At 37.5% G+C, this 13,740-nt stretch overlaps 1 protein-coding gene across 1 annotated transcript; it reads right to left on the bottom strand.

Annotated features, from left to right (window-relative positions):
* Nucleotides 1-1,792: 1,792 nt before the first annotated feature.
* On the bottom strand, nucleotides 1,793-3,264 carry LOC124291987 (RRP15-like protein). Its single transcript, XM_046729064.1, has 2 exons — nucleotides 3,016-3,264; nucleotides 1,793-1,869 (listed from the first exon to the last, which is right to left on the bottom strand). Exons 1-2 carry the CDS (start codon nucleotides 3,262-3,264, stop codon nucleotides 1,819-1,821), a joined length of 300 nt encoding a protein of 99 aa, XP_046585020.1. The 3' UTR covers nucleotides 1,793-1,818.
* Between the last annotated feature and the right edge of the window lie 10,476 nt (nucleotides 3,265-13,740).

Raw genomic sequence — 13,740 nt, 5'->3', positions numbered from 1 at the left:
TTTTCTGTGTTTCTCATCACCCGACCGACCCTTCTAATTTTATTTATTTGGTGGCTACGTGAAAATATAAAAAATAATGATGCCCCAATCGACGCAATTGGGATACGATGACATGTCAACCAAGCCTGACCTCCTGATCCCTTGTGTCGCCTCCTATAACAAACGTAGGTTGCTGAAGAGCAATTCTAACCCAGATCTTCCAGATGTGATGACGTTACAACAGATAGCTGAAGTGTTTGTCAGCTTTTGACACTGAATTACATGCAGATCCTATTTTCTACACACCATGGTACAAATTACTCAACCTGGTCTGTTGCTGCCAGTTAATCCATCATTAATTCTAAGGAGAAAAGTATTAGAGTGAAATATCAATGTTTCTGCGGGTTTGTCAGTAAATTTCAAAGGGAAACCTAATTTGTTAATGAATTTCTGTGTAAATTTAAGTAAAAACAAATGAATAATATCAAAACTTTTAACATCTGTTTAACGCAATATACTTGACCACAAAAATGTTGCGATATATCTAAAAATGCAACAGTGAGTGAGTTTAATTTTACGCTGCTTTTAGCAATATTCTAGCAATATCACAGAGGGGTCACCTGAAATGGGCTTCACACAGTATACCAAGGTGGGGAATCAAATCTGGGTCTTCGGCATAATGACTGAACACTTTAACCAGTAGGCTACCCCCGCCCATGAACAACATCATTGTTGTCTGTTAGGCATGATATAAATCAAAGAATCAAAATATTGAACAAGCTAAAGTTTCTATACACTTGACTCATTTCCAGAACAAAAAAAGTCTATTCATGAACATATTGTGGCACAATCCAGATAACATATACACTATAAACATATATGTCAACAGCTGGGAACAGTATGTGCTGACCATGACAATGACAATACTTTATTACCCGGGAGGGAATTCTTGTGTAAAGTAAAGAGCTCAAACATTGATAAAACGATGAAATTATTTTCATACAATAAATAACACACACATAACATGCTAACAAGGAATCATTTAAGAGATTAATACTGGCAGGAACAAAGGATTTCATGGCACGATTGGATCTAAAACGGGGTAAATTATAACGGCGCCCAGAAGGCAGTAATTAATACTCATAGTAGATGGGATGATCTGGATCAGATATAATCTTACGGGCTGACTTGAGAACTCTTTCTTCATATATTTCATTTAGGTTAGCAAAATATACACCTGCAATTTTACTGGCTAATAAAACTATTCTGGTGAGACAGTTTCTGTTTTTAAGGGAGAAGGTTCCATACCAGCATTGTACAGAAAACGCCAGAACGTGCTGTATAAAACACTGATAGAAAAGACACATAATTAATTGATTAACATTGAAAGATCTCAATTTGCGCGAGAAGTGTAACCTTTGTTGACACTTATTGAATATAGCATCTGTGTTTACATCATAATTCAGTTTGTTATCAATATATGTACCAAGATACTTGTATTCATTAACAGTTTCCAAAGGTTCATTGTTAATTATAACTGGCAACTTGGTGTTCTTGTTATTTCTGAAGTCAGTAATAAGTTCGTTAGTAGTCTTCACATTCACTTGAAGATAATTATGTTCACACCATGATACATCTGCCGAATCAGATTCCACTTCTTCAACAACAGTCAAAGAACAGTGGTAGTCAATGACCACAAAACACAGTGAAATACAATCACACAGGTTTATTTCTTCATTAAGCTATCTGACAAATCTGTACCCCCTCCTCCCCATCCTCTCCCTCGTCAAACTGCTGTTGTCTTTGTCCCAGTCCTTCATCTTGGCACCCATCATAAAATTAGTCTCTTAAAATCTTCCACTTTGTGGGCTCCTCTTCCTGTTTCAATGTCTGAAACATGACAGAAATGTGATCAATCTCAGACACAGAGAGGTAGATATATTAGCCAAATGATCCCCTAATACAATTTACCCTCAAACTAAAGGCAGTTAAAGCCAGACCAAACGAGATTGATCAAAGATGTTCATGCACCACTACTTGCAAAGTTGTCCTGTTTTCAGACATTAAATAAAAGAGTTTATAAATATCACTTTTTCACCTCAAAACATAAAAACATCCTTCTTTAACTATGATATAGGCCCAAAAACTGCCTAATGTTGACAATGGTATAATATGTTATTCACACTTTTAAAGATCAAATCATTGATTCACAGCATATGATGTGCCTAATTTGGTTTAAATATCTAAGCATTTAAGCATGGAACATTACTTATCACCATGACTGCATCTAGTGATTTTGCTATTCAGAGGTGTTGTGTACTTGTCAATCTTCGTTCCTTTTGAGATGGTTGATTGGTGCCAGGACAAATTTTATGGTTAAACAAGAAACTAAAATTGAGTCTGGTTTTACAAGCTTTTTAAAGCAATGTTCAAGCAAGATTGATTAAAGACATTCAGAAAATACTCATGTATCAAGTTAAGGTCCCATAAAGGACACTTAAAATACCTCTCAGAGGGGTTCATAAATAATTATTTATCCATTTTCAATGGATCACAAGACCAAATTTAACTATGATATTTGATAAAGTTTGGATTAGACTGCCTCCTTAGCAAAGTGTGAGTATAATAACTAGTGCAAAAGTGCCTGATTGTTGGCTATACACAGTGGACTCAGGCAGTTTATCATTCCATAATTCTGTAGACCAGATCCAATTGGTATGTTGTGTTACCTACATATGATTGTGGGTAAAGCATCTTTTCCAGATTTATGATAATGATGATCATCAATCTACACTTAGCAGACAGAGTTTTGTAAAATTTCTGAATACCATTGCCAAAGGTGGAACAATGCATATATTTTGGACCAGTTTCGTATATCAAAATAAAAAAAGTTTGAGAACATATAAATTATAGTCCAAATCCATGTGCTAGGTTCATCGTTAATGTAACAAGGACATAAAACAGTGTATAAAGCTATGACACAAACACCCCCCAAGTATCTGCTGATGACAACAATAGAATATGAAAGCTACAAACCGGTTCTTTCTTTGTAACTTTTTTAGAGTCTTTTAACAATGAAGGTTTGGAACCCTTCAACAAATCAAGGAATTTTCCTTTGGTCATGGACTCCATCACTTTTTCACTTTTCTTGATGGACGAACCAGCTTCTGTGAGTTTCTCCTCCAAAACTTTCTGTTGTTGACGGACAGCATTGAATAGCTGGACGACGCCCCTGTAGGGAGATAAGTTGAGGTGTGATGAAATGGGGACTAACTTTTTGTTCATTTTTCTCTTTCTTTGTTGTTGAATGCCGCACTGAGCAATATTCCAGCTATATGACGGGGGTCTGTAAATAATCATGTCTGTCGAGACAATCCAGTGATCAACATCATGTGCATTGATCTTCGCAGTTTGGATCGATGACATGTGTCGACCAAATCAGCAAGCCTGACCAACCAATCCCATTATTCACCTCTTACAGTTACAACAAGGATGGCTTGCTGAAGACCAATTCTAACCTGGATTTTCATGGGTAAACTTTTTGTTCAAGATCATCACACTTATCCGCGATTATATACAGATGTGCATGCTTATGAAGCTGCTAGCACTTGTTCAGACTTATGACAGTTTTACATGAGATACCATGTCACAGTTTAACCCTGATATCCCTTTCGGACACAATATACTGTCTCTGGGCAAAACAGTCCTTTTATCCCTGTAAGACTGAGCGTCCAAGCAGGGTATCAACAGATTCCTCTATTATCATCTTTTGAATGACATGGTTCTGGATTGAACCATTGACCTTCTACTCTCTGGACAGATTATCAATCTGCTAGACCACAGAAGTGGTTGCAGGTAGACAAACAGTCTGAGAGCAGAGGTACAAATAGATGGACCACACATGTAGGTAGAATAACACTGAGAATAAGGTGTAATCATATTAAAGGCAGTTATTAGTGCATAACACAACATGAGATTAAGCTGATACAGTACTGTCGTACAGGCATGATACAACAGTATCTGCGTAACTGTCACTCACCGTGTTGCTATTAAGCTGCAAAGCGGCGTTCTATATTGCGTTCCATTGGATCTGGTTTCACCCGACACAAGTTATTCCACTCTTTCCTCTGCAAATGAAGTTTACTCTTAAGTTTGAGATTATATGCTATGAGAACCACTATGGGACATTTTATTACAGGTGACATTGCTTAGATCGTATGGGCTGAAGCAAGAGACCAATAATGATTTTGATGAAATCAGTGGTATAGCCAAAGTAAGGAAATCAATGTCTTTGGAATGACAAGCAAATAACCGTGGCAAATGGACTAGAAATCAACAAATTTCATTATTACAACGTATGCATAAAAAGAACCTTTTCAAATTTTTCTCTTTTATTCTCAACATCAGAATCACTGTCATCTTCGATAACTTTCCTTCTTCTTTATCTCTCTTCCTCTTCGAACACAGTTTCTTTATCAGTTTGACCTTTAGCCAAAATAACTGCACCCTTTTGAACAGACTTGGTTAAAATGGCTGCCATGGCGTCTGCCAGGCCAGATGGAGGTGGAGGGCCATCTCCTGTTGTGTTGTCATTCTTGGTGTTATCTTAGGTAGATCTGAAAATGCCACACATCAGACTGTTACATTTCTAAGTCAAATGTTATGTGGTGGTCATAAAATGAAACATAAATTAATATTCAACACAACAGACTTATCATCACAATATAATCATTTCAAATTACAAGCCTCAGCTTGTTAACCCCAGACTGGGGTGTCAGGCAAGAGGTAGCTGCATCTAGAAGGATCAGCTAGTTTGTTCATGAGGGCCCATTTTTTAAGGTACACTTTTGATACTGTTAATGTTAGTATACCTGAATCAGTGAATGTCAAAATAAAACCAAAGGCTAGATCTTTATCATGTTATGTCACACAAATACAAAGAATATATAAAATCTGAATGAACTAGATATGTAACAGAACTATTGTTTTTTTCTGTTGGAACCTAATTACAGCTGTTTCTTATGAAAACATCTCAACAATATGTGAACTTAGCATCAAGCCTGTATCAGTGTGCATGTATCTCTTCAGTGACTTCAGAAAATTGCATTTTTTATTTTTATTTGATTTCTTATCATCTGCGGCTTAGTAATAAAGTCTCAGTAAAAAAGTAGAACTGAGCTTGTTGTGACTTCATTATGAAATTTCATAACTAAAAACTGGTTCGTTTTACATGGTCCATTCCATGTTGTCACATCATTATAAACATGATCATCTGAGTGAGATTTACATCTGCTACCTCACTGGTCCTATTGCAATATATGCAGACAAGATGATCAGGCTTGGTGAGGTGAAATTGGGTTTAACGTCGCGCTTGAGAATATTTCGCTCATATGACGACGTGCATGCGTGTGTATGTGTATGTGCGGCTGCTTGTATTAGCCCAGACTGAAGCTGGTTTTATAGTGCTAGCCCACTGAGATACCATGCCGCAGTGATGCATGAATACCCCACTAAGACACATTATATTGACTCCGAGCCGACCAGTCCTTGTACCCATTAATGCCAAGGGCCAGGCAGGGACCAACAAGTACCATATTTTAACGTCTTTTGGTATGACGCGGTCGGGGATCGAACCCACGACTTTCCGCTCTCTGGGCGGATGCTCTAACCACTACACCACGGAGGCGTAAAAAAACTGATTTCCCGAGCAACAGTCGGTAAGTATGGTGAGTCTTTTACGTTGATTATCATGTTTTAGACCTTGTAACGCGAAAACTAGCATCAAGGTATATATTGTCATGGCCGGGGTTTTGGCACTATATAAAACCATCCATTGGTACAGTGCTGAGACTCCAACAGTGACAACATCTGTATCCTGATTGCGTTACACTAACATACGCTGAAGTGGTCGTTGTCGGCACAGGTACTACAGATATGTACCCCAGGTACGTTTCTGTATACAGATATGTACCCTTAACAAAGTCAAACTACAGAAACGTACACGGTACCCTAAACGACGGACGAGTCCATATTCCGCAACCAATACCGAAACCGTATGTAGTTAGTCCCTCTGTTTGCGATCAAAACGGTAGGACGAGAGGAACTCGATGAGGAGTTCTAGCTAATGTCGATTAATAGAACTGTCCAAAACGACTCAATCCTGATCACACTAGACATCTGAGATTATGATGGCTAGTACAATTACCCACCTGTCGTTATTTCTTCTTTAACAGAGATAGAGTCAGAGTCTGATTCTGATAAACTTTCTTGAACACTCACGTGGGCCATGGGTCGTCGCTATTTCACTCTCGTTCAGAGACCGTGTGCATGTGTTCGTTTTATCGACTGTAGTATATTCAAGGGAGGCAATTCACCCTAACAGCCACATCTCGCGTGTAATATTACAAAGTTTTTGTTGTCAGTCAGTTAGCGTTGTAAAGTTGTATCAATCACACAGTGCCAGCGTGGTCAACATCGGTATTCCAGTGTCACCAAGCGTAATATCGTTTGTGTTGTTGTTAATCTGTATATAGGTTAAATGTGGCGGGCGTCATGTACATGTACTTGTGAAGCCGCTAGCCATACGTACATCCTTGTCAACTTTAATAGACAGTACCCAGCTACCGTACGGTTATGGTAACGTTAAACGTTTCTTGTCTTTTTACATTTGCCTTCAAGAAAAGTTAGTATCATTGTTTCATTAACACAGTAAACTGTTTTATGTATAACTACCTTTATTTTATTCTTTAGTTTGAACGTTTATTTTTTATCTTATCATAAATAAATCACAAATGGAAATAATTTTTGCGGTTATGTTAGTGTCACCATAGGAATTTCCTTGTTACGGTATACCCACGGCACTTTATACGCAGCCCAGTCACTACACCTCCGTTACACTTAAATGGCTTCTCTTTTGGTCATCACACTGGCCTTGTCATTATATTGTCATCTATGTATATTCATTCTACTTTGTGTAATCATTTCACACAATAATGTCAATGCACTTAGTTAATGTTACTATTTTGTAAAATGTTTATCTTCAAATTAATACATTGATCCTAAATATTAAATCTTCATACTTTTAATATTAATTGGAACAATTCTAAATAGTTTTTATATTAACTCATTCTTCTAGGTTGGGTAGTAATTAGCAATTTTATGTTGTTTACAATTTTAAACATGATTTGGGAGATGCTTGTCATTGTGCCATACAGAAAGAGCTCCTTAACCTGTATCTGTCTAAACTCATACTGTTGTAATGTTTCACCAATAATATTGATATCACCCTTTGTCTCATTCTAGTATTGGAAATAAAATTACATCATGTTTTGGAAGGGTGCTTCAAGTAATGTTTCTCACAACAGGTAAAATAATTTCTTCAAAATAGTAATAAGAATGAACATTGTTCTAAATAAGTAGTATTTATAATAAATAATAATGGCCATTTCTTATGCACTATAATCCTCACACTAGTGCAAGCTCAAAGCGGGGAAAGAGGGAAAAGAGTCAGTATATACAGAGGAAAAAAGTAAGTCATCAGTTGTTATTTGAAAGCTGTCAGAGAATCAGAGTCTTTGATGTTTACTGGTAGTCAATTCAGTAGTCTTGGGGCTGGTTGTGAGATCGAAAAGTTCTGGCTGGTGTGTATACAGTGATCAAGTCAGTTAGGTAGTATGGTTGTGGATGCATTTGTATATGGTGCAGCGAACTTTAAAGTTGATGTTATTCAATGGGTAGCCAGTGAGGTTATATGAACACGGCACTAATAACAAAATGATGCAGGGCAGCAGTATTCTGTATTTTCTGCACTCTTTTACAGGGTTCAGATAATTTTTCAGCGTGAGTAATGCGTGCTCCTGATTTTTTTCAATACAGAGTCACGGAAAAACTTAAGAGTACATTTAGAGTACTAAACTTAAGAGTACATTTAGAGTACTAAATGGAATTTAATGGCGTATCAGTAGTCTTGTGTTTCAACGTCGTTTCATGTATGCACCACAACATTGCTACTCTTGTGTAAACAGGTCAATAAACAATAAAACAATACTTTTTCAGAAAAATACGTCTGTAAATAATTCTAATACCGTACACCATGGTTATGGTGCGTATCTGCTACGTTTTTTTAAATTATTTCCTACTGTATCATGCATATTTTTTATCCGTACATACGCCGATACGACCCTTATCTGGAGTCCTGCTTTTAAGCTGAACCCTGTTATTACCTACAAGCAGTCCATTGCAGTAATCTACTCTGTAGGAAATTATACATCTGAGTAGAATCTTCGCACTTTCTTTTGTGATGTACTTCTGTATGTTTCCAATCCTGCACCAATGAATTAGCAGGTTTTACACAGTCTGTCGATATGTACATCCATGGACACATCAAACTCTAGCCATAAATACGATCCCAGTGAAGGAGAAAAAGCAACCTGTCAGGAACCTATTGTTATGTTTTCACTTGTTATATTTGTCAATTGTTGTCATTACCCTGTACTCTATAATTAAATCAAAACAATTTAACTGACATATATGTATGTTTGTAAAGGTAGTACTTCATAAAAAGAGTAAAGAGGAAGATATTGAATTTAGTATATTTTACAGTTAATTTACTTATCTGTGAATAGTGTGTGTAAAAATCCATCACTAGTTTACAATAGCCAGCTTATAGCTTAGAAAAACTATCAACCTATACAGGGCCCCAGATAATGTTTCATGATCAGGGTATGTACTCCTTATTCTTTCAGTATAGAAGTACAGGAAAACAATTAAAGTACATTTAGAATACTGAATGGAAATTAATGGAGTATCAGTAATCTTGTGTTCTGTTTCATATATGCACAACAACATTGCTACTCTGGTGTAAACAGGTCAATAAACAATAAAACAATACTTTTTCAGATAAAACGTCTGTAAATGATTTTAACACCGTACACCACTGCTGTGGTATGTACAATGTATGTATCTGCTATGTTTTCTAAATTATTTCCTACCGTATCGTGATTATTTTATATCCGTATTGAGCCGATACGGCCCTTGTCTGGAGCCCTGCCTATACATCATGGTTCCCCCCCATACCAACCTTGAAATTTGTTTGTTGTATGAATTCTTTAAATAACAAAGCAATAGGCCAATACACAAAGCTAAAACCATTCAACAGTCAACTTTGCTATATTGTTATATATTATCCTGAATTTACATGCATTGTGTGTCTGTCTTGCTGGCTTAATACAGTGGGTAATAATCTATAGCCCGTGTTTTATATTGTATTGTCTTCTTTAATCAAAATGTTTTAGTTTTATGTACAAGTTATATTTATATCTGTGATACTGTATTATTTTTACTGTCCATTGTTGACTAATTTTACTCTTCATCAGTGTTCACGAATAGCGTCTGACCCTCTGACAAATCCGGCAGATTAAGCCAGCGGTCGATAGAAGTCTACAACCTGCGGCCCCAGTGTCTGACTGAATATTTCACAATGACTTTGACTGAAGTTGTTATATGTGACATGTGACACTTGTTTGATGCTCATAAATCTTATGTTTGTTAATAATTTCAATACCAATTATAACAAATGTTCAATCTAAAATGTATGTTTAATTTTATTCTATGGGTCCTGTGAATTTTCAATGGGTCAGGCAGACATCTATGAAACTTACAGGATACATGCTTCATAATGTTTTTCATCTTTACAGTATAAATTGTTTTCATCCTGATATGGCTGAGATATTGCGGCTGTGGCGTTACATATTAACTCACTCACTCACAGTGGGTAATAGATGCATAGTGTGCCATGAAGTTTGCTTCTGGTCAGTGTCTTGAGAATTGTTTCAAATTTTGCTAGCCAGTCCGGACTAGCTGTGCCTGAAAGTTACTAGCCAACAAAATAATGTACAAGTCCGAGAAATTTGAATGTAGACATGGGTTTCATCATTCAGCTGCTAATATGATGAACATTTTTATCAGGCCATAATCTTGCATGATTTTGAAGTTTATTATATCTTAACAAGTCGGAGACAGTGATATATTTACAAAATCACCCAATGAAAATTCATCAGCCAGTCGAGCCAATGACTGTAGATTTACTGGCCCACCTGGATTTTTACTAGCCGCCAGGGGCTAGTGGGCCAGAGGCTATTTCGCATACTGCTTCTGGTATGTACGTAGTACTGTACATACTAATCAAGCTTTTGACTTTTAATTACAAAACTAAGTAATTGTTCATGAATTTCCATTTTCTCTCAGATTTTGTCATACATCATTCTTTACCTCTCATATATCATCACATGATGTTAATATAAACTACCTTATTTATGGCAAAATGATGTTCCCATTTTTGTCAAATTACATTAAACTTTATAACATGAATTTACATAATTTAAACAGATGCACATCCATAATTTGTTTCCCAAAGAATAAACACCTAACTTTAGTTTCAACAGTTTCACTTTTGGCTAGCATAACTCTGTCAGTGAATCTGTCATGTTACGTGTATACTCATACATCCTCCAGTAGTAAATGCAGTTGCTTGACTATTGCTGAGTGTAACATTAAACTTCAATCCAACCAGCCAACTCTGGAACAACAGCATTAAACCTTCATCCTCAATTTCACTGAACAAATCCCACCCTTATATACAAATCTGGGTACTGAGTCAGAATTATTTTTAAGTGTGCCATGTCTCAGGACTAATGAAACATAGTGATGCCCAACTCCATTATGGCACAGTTGGCATTCACAGATACGCACACAACTTATCAAACTGACCTAACAAAACACTCTCCTCTTAATTTGCTGAAATGTTTCCACAGTTCAAGTATACTAATGTGTGCCACATAGCTGACAGAGCCAATCATCCAACTCTACAGAATACTGAAATGCCTTGTGTCTACAACACCTCCAGTGCACAAAACGTATTGACATACTTTGTATAATATCCTTGTGTTGTCTTAGATCTACAATATTGGTCAGCTTATCACAAACAAAGCGATGTCCAAGCCATCCATCCCCAACCATATGTAGCAGTCAAAACATCACCCAATATGAGGCCCAGTGTGCTCACTAATAACATTTTATGAACTCATCAGTGTGGTTTGTTTCTATGTGATGTCCTTATACTTAAGGTAATAATTCTTGAATCTTGGCTGGTACGACATTCTGTCCCACCCATATACCCCAACATGCACCAATTGCACAAGTATCAATGTGGCCAGTGATGATATTCCCCAAGTGTCACCTGAATCAGAACAGAGCACAATAAACTTATACATACACATTTATTAATGCAAGCAGAAATTCACAATAATGAGATACATAATTTTGCTGCTGATACTCTGAGGTCGGCCTGTCGGTCATGGGAATATTCCCACTTCCCACACACAGGTGTACATCTCATTGGTCCTTGAAACACCTCCCTCAGGTGTACCGGTTGGTATTCCAAGTGGCCAACACACTAGTCCTCTAATCAACTCCCCCTAGTACACAACATCAGCAGTCCAGTGGCAAACATTATCATCCCAGGTACCCTGCAACATAAGGGTGTATTAGCATCTCCATAACATACGGTAATCATACTTATCAAAGCAATACAGCTTGAACTTGGCACCTGATTTACCTGAGCTACCTGATACTCTAGGATACTTTCCCATGCGTCATCATATGGCCATAATCATTCATCAAGCTAGTTAGGAGTTTACTTATGTACTTGTACATGTTTCACCTCATCTTCTTAACTTATATTTCCATTTGTTTTCTCTCTACTCTTTCAGCATTTCATTCTATACTCAGCAGCAAACAAACCTGTCAGTATGAATTCAAAATTAGATAGGCACTGTAATCAAATCATTACAGAAATGGACATAATAAGCAGATCAAAAACATTTTTTGTGTACAATATCTTGACACATCAATGAATAACTCAGCACAATTTCAAGACATTACGTGAACGTTTGCAGTCCATTCATACTCTTGACTTCAGTATCTAGTGTGACCACCACAAGCGGCAATAACTGCAGCACAGCGTCTATGCATGGAGTGCACCAATCGATTGATGAAGGCCATTGGCACCTGGAACCTCACTCTCAGAAAGGCCTGGCGCAATAAATCAGCTGTGTTCGGCCTTGGTATGACATTATTCAGTCTCTTCTGAATTTCATCCCAAAGATGTTCAGGTGGGTTTAAATCAGGACTAAGGGCTGGCCACTGCATAATGTTGACACAATTCTGCTGTAGGAAGTCCCATGTAGCTCTGGCAGTATGTGCCTGGGCGTTATCATGCTGTAAAATGTTGTTCCGGTGACGTGAGAAATGTGGTATGATGTGGGGTCTGAGAGCTTGGTCGATGTAGCGCACCGCTGTGATGCTGCCTCCTCTCCCTGGACCAAGGTTCTGAAACACAACAGAACCCACTCTCCAGTTCAGGCCTATTCCATCCCATACCATGAAGCTTGCACCTCCTCATGAGTCTCTTTCCATAACACATTGGTCTGAGTAACGCTGGCCATGTCGTCTCCATATTTTGTTCTGCCTTCTGCAGTTGATAGGCAGTACCGACTCTCATTTGTGAACAGAATAGTTCTCCATTGCCTGTATAAGCTAGTTTTGGTGTTGTAGGGCAAACTGTAGGCGTTGGCGCCGATGATAAGGGTGAGTATAGGTCCACGGTAAGGTCTATGGCAATGGAAATTCCCGCTGTTAAGATGTCGGCATACTGTATAAGTACTGATTGGTCTCCCGTGTGTTCCCACTGTCTAGCGTGCTGTTTCGGATGCCTGCATGAAGGTATTCTGTACATGCTGTCGCACTACATGGTGGTCTTGTCGTCTTGCGGTCACCCTTGGTCTGCCAGTACTGGAGGCGATCATTTGTGGTGTTGGTGGCCAGGAAACTGCTGCAGCCTGTAGATGGTCCGAGCGTTCACCTGGAAGTGATCGGCAGCGGCTTGTGCGGTGTGGCCAGCTTCAAGTCTTCTATAGCGCTGGTTCCTCTGAGCTGTCGTGAGTAGTGCAGGCATCCTGTTGATGTTGTAATGTGAATGTTTCAACCAGGTTTGGGGGTGCATTTTACAGGGATGGTCCTTGTGAACCAACGCGTGCAACATGAGTTGCATGAAAACATGGAGAACACCATACCATCTCCGAAATCAGGTTGCGTTTTTGACACCATTTCCTGGGTTCAGTTCTGAGTTTGGGAAGGAATGTCTTTGCTCAGATAAAGTTGAGATGTTGTCAAAAATATACAATCAAAACATTAAATGAGTTTACAGTTATATGATTATACAGAGGAAAATTCCAAACTGATGTTTCTTTTGCTGCTTAGTATATTTATTTTCAGTATTTTCCTATGTAAGAAATGTTTACAAAAATAATTTCTGTCCCATTTTTTATCCGAAAAAATTAAAACAGTCAGTCCTGGTCATTATTGTTTTTTGTAATGCCCAGTTTTATTTCCCACTCAATACAAATATTTAGCTTGTTCTAATAATACTCGTAAAACAATGTGTTTTGTCATGTTAAACACATAGGTGTCACTCCATCTTATTATAGTGAACTTTTGCATGAAACAATTGACAAAGATATTTAATTTCATCGCTTAAAAGTGTACATACAGTGACATAAAAGAGCAAGTTCATTTCTAATTTTAAGTACATGTATTTCTTGTGTTTTACTGATACATGCTTTAAAAGTTTCTATTTAACTCATCATGGAAGTAACCTTTATATTTCCTTAATTCTGTTTTGCATTCCCTTTACATATTGTCTTA

Source organism: Haliotis rubra, unplaced genomic scaffold, assembly GCF_003918875.1.
Source record: "Haliotis rubra isolate DU_JTF1 unplaced genomic scaffold, ASM391887v1 Scf504, whole genome shotgun sequence".
Classification (NCBI taxonomy): domain Eukaryota; kingdom Metazoa; phylum Mollusca; class Gastropoda; order Lepetellida; family Haliotidae; genus Haliotis; species Haliotis rubra.
This window is presented reverse-complemented; position numbering and strand designations above follow the sequence as displayed.

Coding starts and splice junctions, on each gene's coding strand:
- LOC124291987 (XM_046729064.1), bottom strand. CDS start 3,264: ATGAACAAAAAGTTAGTCCCCATTTCATCACACCTCAACTTATCTCCC. Junction 1,870..3,015: donor AAGTTACAAAGAAAGAACCG/GTTTGTAGCTTT, acceptor GTCATGTTTCAG/ACATTGAAACAGGAAGAGGA.